Consider the following 10,296-nt stretch of genomic DNA (forward strand, 5'->3'; position numbering starts at 1 on the left):
GTTTGGCCAACCACAGTTTGTTTCACCTAGAACTGACCAAGTGGCGACGGGTCACAACAAGTACTGTAGACTGGAGGACCACATTAAGAGGAACAGCAGATGCCACAGAGTTCAATAAAAGCTCCCTGGAGTGATGAGAGAATGTAGCCCCTACTCAATGAATGCCTACCCATCCTTAAGCCATTATGACATTATTATGTTGAGTTTTCGTAGACGTCAAAGCAGCACAATTCCTCAGGTATTTGAGGGCATGTAATGACCCGGAGGAACATGATAAAAAACAATCAATCTGATCAGATCTTTGATCAATAACAGTACTTTAGTTTACACAAGCCTTTTCCAGTGGAGCCCCAAAGAGGCTATAGGGAGACAAGCACAAGCCACACCAGAGAGGCTAGTAAGGGACAGCTTATTTTGGGAGGGAGGGGGAACAATTCTGCACAATCAAAGGATTAACAGGGAGAGGTCTACTACAGAGATTATACATGAATAACATTGCTATAATCATATATTTAATGCTCATACTGTATATCCTCAAGATCACTGGTAAGTACAGTTGAAGTCGGATGTTTACATACACTTAGGTCAGAGTCATTAAAACTAGTTTTTCAACCACTCCAAATTTCTTGTTAACTATAGTTTTGGCAAGTCGGTTAGGACATCTACTTTGTGCATGACAAGTAATTTTTCCAACAATTGTTTACAGACAGATTATTTCACTTATAATTCACTGTATCACAATTCCAGTGGGTCAGAAGTTTACATACACTAAGTTGACTGTGCCTTTAAACAGCTTGGAAAATTCCAGAAAATGATGTCATGGCTTTAGAAGCTCCTGATAAGTTAATTGATATCATTTGAGTCAATTGGAGGTGTCCCTGTCGATGTATTTCAAGGCCTACCTTCAAACTCAGTGCCTCTTTGCTTGACATCATGGGAAAATCAAAAGAAATCAGCCAAGACCTCAGAATAAAAATGGTACACCTCCACAAGTCTGGTTCATCCTTGGGAGCAATTTTCAAACGCCTGAAGGTACCACATTCATCTGTACAAACAATAGTACGCAAGTATAAACACCATGGGACCACGCAGCCGTCATACCGCTCAGGAAGGAGATGCGTTCTGTCTCCTAGAGATGAACGTACTTTGGTGCGAAAAGTGAAAATCAATCCCAGAACAACAGCAAAGGACCTTGTGAAGATGCTGGAGGAAACAGGTACAAAAGTATCTATATCCACAGTAAAACGAGTCCTATATCGACATAACCTGAAAGGCCGCTCAGCAAGGAAGAAGCCACTGCTCCAAAACCGTCATAAAAAAGCCAGACTACGGTTTGCAACTGCACATGGGGACAAAGATCATACTTTTTGGAGAAATGTCCTCTGGTCTGATGAAACAAAAATAGAACTGTTTGGCCATAATGTCCATCGTTATGTTTGGAGGAAAAATGTATGCACTCACTAACTGTAAGTCGCTCTGGATAAGAGTGTCTGCTAAATGACTAAAATGTAAACGTAATATGAGGAAAAGGGGGATGCTTGCAAGCCGAACACCATCCCAAATGTGAAGCACGGGGGTGGCAGCATCATGCTGTGGGGGTGCTTTGCTGCAGGAGGGACTGGTGCACTTCACAAAATAGATGGCATCATGAGGAAGGAAAATTATGTGGATATATTGAAGCAACATCTTAAGACATCAGTCAGGAAGTTAAAGCTTGGTCGCAAATGGGTCTTCCAAATGGACAATGACCCCAAGCATACTTCCAAAGTTGTGGCAAAATGGCTTAAGGACAACAAAGTCAAGGTATTGGAGTGGCCATCACAAAGCCCTGACCTCAATCATATAGAACATTTGTGGGCAGAACTGAAAAAGCATGTGCGAGCAAGGAAGCCTACAAACCTGACTCTGTTACACCAGCTCTGTCAGGAGGAATGGGCCATTATTCACCCAACTTATTGTGGGAAGCTTGTGGAAGACTACCCGAAATGTTTGACTCACGTTATCCAATTTAAAGGCAATGCTAGCAAAAACAAATTGAGTGTATGTAAACTTCTGACCCACTGGGAATGTGATGAAATAAATAAAAGCTGAAATAAATCATTCTCTCTACTATTATTTTGACATTTCACATTCTTAAAATAAAGTGGTGATCCTAACTGACCTAAGACAGGGAATTTTTACTAGGATTAAATGTCAGGAATTGTGAAAAACTGAGTTTAAATGTATTTGGCTATGGTGTATGTAAACTTCCGACTTCAACTGTAGTTGTAATGGATAGATGAACCACTTCACACTTTTAAAAAAGCAAGTTTAGGCAAAACTCACCTTTTGTCCAATAGAAAACCTGGAAATAAGTTTATATGCCATACCAGCTCAAGATACCGGTGTTAGGGAAAAAATAGTACCGCTAAGCTGAGAGAATGTCCTATACACTACACGGTCTTTTGAAAGATGTGTGTCCAAAAACTCATCATCAGAGCATACTTTAGTCCAAAATAAAAAAGACTTGCAATACCATGACATACACACAGAGAAAGTGTTGTCTGTCACCTGTCCTGTGATTCTTTGTAAGATTTATGCTTGTTGAGAAACATCCATTGGTTTTTCAGTGCATTTGCAGATAGAGGTTGGATGAACTGTGTTGTTGACCCTCCTTTGGCTAGAAGGCAAGAAAGTGAACAGTAGAACAGGGGTTGGGGTGGCACCAGTATTGGAGATTCAGACCAGCTCTGGTTGACAGGAAGTCAGTATGTTGAGTGAGGTAGCAAGTTTACTGGTCTTCCTCCTCTTCCTCTCCTTCTTCAGATGATGATTCCTTGGCTGCCTGTTCCTCCTTTTCCTGAAAAGACACCGAACACAGACCAGTCAACACGTTTCTCCTGGTTCACACCAATAACAAAACACACAGCAAAAGGGAATCTGATTAAATCTACTGTAAGTCACCAGCAGACAGTGCATCAATCTTTCAACTACAATAACTGATTTGCAATATAAACAACAGTATCTATTGGGAGTCAACTATACCTAATTAGGTCAAAGACTCGCTCAAGACTAAATTTTCCAGTACATGTTTTATTCTCAATTAACTCAACATACACTTGTGCAAAAAACAATAGTAACAACAACAAAAAAGGTTGGATGTGTAAATATGTAGAAAATAGTATGTACATAATTCAAAGCAGATGCAATACAATATAAATGAAGTAAAATGAAAGACCAACTGATCTGTGTTTCAGATTAGTAACAGTGGTTCACACTAGTGCAATATCGTCTCAGTAACAGCATGTCTGTAAGGCAAAGATACATTTTCTTTCTTTATAAATAAAATGGCTGATAAAGTTTTTAACTTGACAGTTCCTCAAACTATCATGGTTCAAACACACCAAGACAGTCGTGAAGAGGGCACGACAAAGCCTATTCCCCCTCAGGAGACTGAAAAGATTTGGCATGGGTCCTCAGATCCTCAAACAGTTATACAGCTGCACCACCGAGAGCATCCTGACTGGTTGCATCACCGCCTGGTATGGCAACTGCTCGGCCTCCGACCGCAAGGCACTACAGAGGGTAGTGCGTACGGCCCAGTACATCACTGGGGCCAAGCCTCCTGCCATCCAGGACCTCTATACCAGGCGGTGTCAGAGGAAGGCCCTAAAAATTATCGAAGACTCCAGCCACCCTATTAATAGACTGTTCTCTCTGCTACCGCACGGCAGGCGGTAACGGAGCGCCAAGTCTAGGTCCAAAAGGCTTCTTAACAGCTTCTACCCCCAAGACTATTTGCATTGCCCCCCCTTCCCCATCCCCATCTTTTACGCTGCTGCTACTGCCTGGAATCGAACCAGGGGGTCTGCAGTGACGCCTCAATGTAGTGCCTTAGAACGTTGCGCCACCCGGGAGCCCAATTTATGCATAGTCACTTTAACTCTACCCACATGTACATATTACCTCAATTACCTCGACTAACCAGTGCCCCTGCACATTGACTCAGTACCGGTACCCCCTGTATAAAGCATCCCTACTGTTATTTTATTTTACTGCTGCTCTTTAATTATTATTTTATTTTTTACTTATCTTTTTTTTTTATAGCTGCATTGTTGGTTAAGGGCTTGTAAGTAAGCATTTCACTGTAATGTCTACACCTGTTGTATTTGGCGCATGTGGCAAATAACATTTGATTGGATTTGAGCTCTATAACAGTACATCCATAGTGATGCATAGCAGCCCTTAATAAGTCTCTCAGTCCAGTCCAGTCCAGGCTTGCTTGCCAAGAGTTCCTTGAGCTCTTTCCGTTGGCGCTCAATCCGGCCCGGGAGATATACAGACTTAAAACATTTACACATCTCTGGCCACGAGTTGCATCATAGCTTCCACCATATCCCTTGCATAAGAACTATTTCCTAGCCTCCCTCTCGCCTGCTCCAGCTCTTTGTCCTGGCATAAATACAGAGCAAGTGTTTTGCCGATGACAAGACGCTGGTGTTTGTTCTCCCTTAAAGATAAATAAAGAGTTATGACATGAGTTAGCATGAAAGGATAGTTATGTACAGCTAAAGGTTTAAGTTTAATCAACAACAAATGTAATACCACAAAACATCTAATGAACACATTCCCCTTAATGCAAAACACAACTACTTCAAACAAGCAAAACTATATTGTCATATATGTAGTCTTAAATAGTTTTATTTTACATGGAGCGTTGTGTTTAAAGAATTCAACAATCATTGCTTACCTCGTCCCTGCTGTCTCCAGAATCGCATGAAGATGAGTGCCACAGGTCAGTTTTAGGCCAAAATTGGTCAATTCCTCATCAGAACTATCTGTGTTTGTTGCAAGAAAGTCATCCTGAATGTTTGTTCAATTGAAGTCGTCTGGAATGTTTATTGTTTCAAAGAGGAAGCAACACACTCCAGGTGTAGTTGACTTCACATCTAGTAGCTGGTTGTTGCAAACAGAAAAGTTGAATGTTTTAATTTGAACACAATAGCTGCCATGTTTTTTGTTGATCGCTGAGGAGCAGTGGAAGATAAGCAGCAGCCACTGAAAACCCTCCCACAACTTAATTCAACCAATCACAGGGGTGGTGGGTTTGAAGTTCACCTGGAGTGAGTTTGCTAGGTTACAAAATGGTGTCTGTACAGGACACACCAGGGAACAGCCCGGATGACCCGTTTGATTGTTAGTTGTACAGGATTATTTTGTATGAACTAGCCGAACTTGGACTTCACCGTAAGCATTCTAACCTTCGGGATTTCTGGCAGCAGTGAGCATGTGGAGGGGAACCAAACAGTGGCGACTTAAAGGAAAAATCTATTAGTCCACTGTTGATACAGTCCCAAAATGTTTTGCATGTCAGCAGTCAAGTTTTTAAGATTTGGGGTTTTCAAGAAGCAAAGTGTCACTTGCCACATCATCATGCTTATGTGTTTTGCATCATCAAGTGGCAAGTGACACTTTGCTTCTTGAAAGTCCAATATCCTGAAAAATTGACTGTATTAACAGTCCCAAAATTAACAGTCCCAAAATTAACAGTCCCAGTGCTAGCTGTGCCACTAGAGATCCTGGTTCGAATCCAGGCTCTGTCATAGCCGGCCGCGACTGGGAGACCAATGGGGCGGTGCACAATTGGCCCAGCGTCGTCCAGGGTAGGGGAGGGAATGGCCGGCAGGGATGTAGCTCAGTTGGTAGAGCATGGTGTTTGCAACGCCAGGGTTGTGGGTTCGTTTCCCACGGGGGGCCAGTATGAAAAAAATAACAAAAATAATGTGTGCACTCACTAACTGTAAGTCGCTCTGGATAAGAGCGTCTGCTAAATGACTAAAATGTAATGTAAATGTAAAAAAATGTAATGAAAAAAATACCAAAATAAAGTGGATTTTTCCTTTAAGAGTGAGTCAGAGTCAAGGGACATGACTGAGTGAGGCATTAGTTAACCATAATATTAAGACCTATGATAATAATAGTTACTCTTACCTCCTTCTTAGGTCTTCCCCTGCGCTTCATCCCTGCAGTTGAGGCTGCTGGTGTCTTCTGTAGAAACCGAGGGAAGAAAAACAAACAATTAATCTAACTGCACTGAAACCTGCTAATCTACTGTCACTAGAGGGCACTAATACTCCTATGAGAAAGCAGATGGCTTGAGGGCATCAGGTTCATTGGCTATTATCTAGGAAGCTGACAGGAACGGCACACAGGGCACTCCAGTTCGCTGGCCACCTGGTCTGGGGCTCAGAGACAGCTGGTGAAACTGGGCAAGAAGAGACGAGCCCACTTCAGATCTATCCTTGCACCTAAACACACATGCATATATACACATATAGCCCTACACTGTACACACACAGCGCTTAGAGGAGTGTGGGGGGTTGGGGCGAGGGATAGAACTCGCCTGTTGCTATGGTGACAACAGGGAGAAAATAACTAGCGCTGTGTGGTGGTGGTGGGGGGGGGTTGTAATGTCAGCTTGGAAACAGTCTTGCAGCCTGCTGCACCTGCACCACACTGTGCATGAAAGGCTACAGGAAGCTGGAGGATAGGAAGTCAGGGGGAATTAACCCAAAAATGAGCGTCTCTTTAAGCAGCCAGTAAACCAAGATCTTACAAAGGGAAGCTCTGGTCCTGTTATTTTTTACACTTGAGGCGAGAAGGGTCAAAACAGTTACAGTTAACGTATAAATCGTACTTGACAACAGGACATCCTTTGAACAGGATGAGGTTAGCTACCCCTGTGATAACAAAAGGGTCATCAACCGTCATGGGGACATTAAAATGACTCAGGTAATATCAAGTTAAAACCATAGGGGCAACTAAAACTATAGGGGCTGGTGACAGCTGCTCCATCTGACCCTAACGGTAACCCGTGGTCAACAGTGGCCTGCGGGTTTTGGCAGGATGACTGAAAGGTGGCTGCTAAGCGTAGGTGACAGTCTAGCAGGTCACATTCACTTAGTTGTGTAAAAATAGGGCTACCATATTGCCTTACCTTGCCCTTGTTCTTGCTGCCTTTTGGCCTTCCCCTGGGCCTCTTTGGGGTAGGGGACCCACTGGGCTCCTGAAAGAAAAAGATGGGAAATGGTCAGGCAGACAGCACAACGTTACAGTCAAAGATGAAAACATGTAAATGGTGATTCTATAGTTGTTGCATCCCAAAGTTTGACACTATGGATGCAACAATAAATTAAGTGGCTTTTTTTGGAGGGCAGACATAACTTGGTATATGATGTGACACAACACACACCTTCTTACATGTAATACTTTATTATTCAAGACACAAAGAGTGCCCTGTTCAAGGTCAGTGCAACTGACACCCGTTGCTACTTTAGGACTAACAGGTGGTCACAGACACAGGATGCCAAGTTCTATTAACTGTAAAAAGCTCTAGAGAAATGACAGTGGTATAGATCCGACCATACAATAAGAGGTATACAGGAAGTAGTGGCTCAGTATAACCCAACGATAATATAGCTTTATGAAGACCAGTGTTCAGAATAAGTCTGCTATGGGAAAATTTGAGTTTTGCACAAATGGCTAAACTCAATTGTACAAAACAATACATTGAAATGGGAGAGGATGTGTGGTAAATGGACACGACAAAAATGCTAACATGAGTACTCAACAGAATGGGTGGAGGTTCAGCACTGGCGAAACATAATTAATGCATCTGTCTGTATATTATGGGGGTGCGTGTTTTTTTTATACCTCCCAGTCTGTTTACAGCCACTAGCAACCAAAGAATCCAATACCAACAACACCCTCAGGAGAGTGACAGCAAATTGACCAAACATTGCTTCTACTATGCTTACATAAACCAATCAGTTGGAAGCAGCGGTGGGGTATGTGGGTTACTACTGGTTTAAGGGGTTCAGGTTACATATCATTTTTTTATTTATTTATCTTCACCTTTATTTAACCAGGTAAGCCAGTTGAGAACAAGTTCTCATTTACAACTGCGACCTGGCCAAGATAAAGCAAAGCAGTGCGATAAAAACAACAACAACACAAAGTTACACATGGGATAAACAAAACATACAGTCAATAACACAATAGAAAATCTATATACAGTGTGTGCAAATGTAGTAAGTTATGGAGGTAAGGCAATAAATAGGCCATAGTGCAAAATAATTACAATTTGGTATTAACACTGGAGTGATAGATGTGCAGAAGATGATGTGCAAATAGAGATACTAGGGTGCAAATTAGCAAAATAAATAACAATATGGGGATGAGGTAGTTGGGTGGGCTAATTTTACTGACAACCTGCCAGAACACATGATGACCATAACAGATGTACACAGCCAGGGCTGGTGAGGGGGGGTTGTCAAAAAGAGCCACCTATTAAATTACTCTTAAGTCAAGAGAAATGATACAATGGAGTCAGGCATGGTGAAACTACATAGGACAAGACACCTCTGATGGGCTACCCTTCTGCTTTGTGGTGGGTTCTGAGACCTGCTGTAGGATCAGAGTTTGGGTGACTGGTTATCCTGGTTCGAATCCAGGCTCTGTCGTAGCCGGCCGCGACCGGGAGACCCATGGGGCGGCGCACAATTGGCCCAGCGTCGTCCAGGGTAAGGGAGGGAATGGCCGGCAGGGGATGTAGCTCAGTTGGTAGAGCATGGCGTTTGCAACGCCAGGGTTGTGGGTTCGATAAAATAATGTATGCACTAACTGTAAGTCGCTCTGGATAAGAGCGTCTGCTAAATGACTAAAATGTAAATGTAAATGTAATGGTTAATTACCTAACCAGGAAAACTCTGGACCCTAGTTGGGTGGTCATAACCAGGCCTAGGTAGGAAAACTCCAGGTCCTACACATGATCTATCGTACAGGCGGAAAAGTAATGTTGTGTTATAAAGACACTTACATCAGAACCACTTTTCACCGGTGGCTGTTTCCTTGGTCTTCCACGTCCCCTCTTCTCTGCTCCCTCTTTTGTTGAGATGGTGCCCTTATCACTCATGTTGAGGTGTAATCCTGAGAATAATAAATACACATTTAAGTTTTAATAATAGGGTCGATTTTCACAATGCATGTAAATTGCATATATTACAATCTCTATTGTTGTATGTAATACTGACACTTTACACTAGTGTTATTATTAGTGTTATTACATACGAAGTACAGTGACATAAGAATGGTTTATCGCATTTGACATATCCCAATGTATTTTCAGCACTATTCGTGTCTCATCTGTGCTGCATTCTTGGACTACTGATAAATAAACGGGGGGTTGACAATCAACCGATTGTTATGGCCCTCCGCGCGCAATGGAGACAGTCTACCAGGCAAATCTTTATTTAAGCGAAAACAATGTGATGAATGCAATTGCCACAATTCAAGACCTGCACAAATATCAATAATTTATCAATACAATATGTATGCGAGGCTACAGCAGAGTGAAATGTCCTCGTTTGGTGTAGGCTGAACGTTTAAAGCCTAGTCGCTACGGGGGCCCGTAGCTCCAGCACTCACAATACGCAAACGAAAACAAAAAAGAGGACAACCAAGGTAGACCGTCTCTCGAAATTCAATCGGAATAGACTGTATGCAATATCGTTATTTTTGTCCAAAAACCAGAACCACTATGTTATCAAAGCACATTTACAACATTTACGCTATCAGCCTATCGAATTCTATGTCAAAATAGCATGAAGACGTGACCGAATGCAAGGTCAGTTTTGTGTTCGTTGCAATGTGTTGGATTGCTCCTACCTTGATCCCTTTACGATTATGGCCCTCCGCCGAATTATAACGAATGGTTCACCCACAAGCCAGTCGCTTGTTTTACCGGTTAAATCCTTTAACTAAAGCTCTTGTTCTATTCGACAGAGACTAGGCTACACACAATCTGCCCCTTTAAATTCCAGTGTGTGTAGCACAGCAAATAAAGAAGTGTGCTATAGAAGAGAACCCCTTGACAAGAGAAAGTAAACATATTGTAGGATTGTTTTAAATTACCTTATTTAAAATGAAGCAGGCGAAAGTGCAGATCCAAAGCGTGCTAAAATTAGCTGTCCGGCTTTCCCCAAGATAAAGAAAAGGCGCCAGTGTCAAGGAGTTTAGGGCAATTTAAAGCGGCGTCCTCACAGGAGCTATAACATTGGAGGGCGGAGATATGATAAGTGGGCCACCATCATCAACCCAACACCCCAGCCCCTTTATCCATCCCCAACCCCCATTCATATTCAGATGTACTGTATCAGTGTCCAGGTGGCTAACCTGTAGTCTGACATTTCTTCATGCCTTTATTCCTACAGCCAGGTTAAAGCTACAGTCTGTAATGTAATGTACCTTCACTTTTTT

The 10,296-nt window shown here is 42.4% G+C and overlaps 1 protein-coding gene across 1 annotated transcript; it reads right to left on the reverse strand.

The window, feature by feature from the left end:
* Nucleotides 1-1,280: 1,280 nt before the first annotated feature.
* LOC311148058 (high mobility group protein HMG-I/HMG-Y-like) lies at nt 1,281-10,051 on the reverse strand. Its single transcript, XM_084184953.1, has 5 exons — nt 9,952-10,051; nt 8,858-8,967; nt 6,977-7,045; nt 5,971-6,027; nt 1,281-2,839 (listed from the first exon to the last, which is right to left on the reverse strand). Exons 2-5 carry the CDS (start codon nt 8,951-8,953, stop codon nt 2,771-2,773), a joined length of 291 nt encoding a protein of 96 aa, XP_084041079.1. The 5' UTR covers nt 8,954-8,967; nt 9,952-10,051; the 3' UTR covers nt 1,281-2,770.
* Between the last annotated feature and the right edge of the window lie 245 nt (nt 10,052-10,296).

The sequence above is a fragment of the Coregonus lavaretus genome (genome assembly GCF_964263955.1).
Source record: "Coregonus lavaretus genome assembly, chromosome: 20".
In the NCBI taxonomy this organism is placed as follows: domain Eukaryota; kingdom Metazoa; phylum Chordata; class Actinopteri; order Salmoniformes; family Salmonidae; genus Coregonus; species Coregonus lavaretus.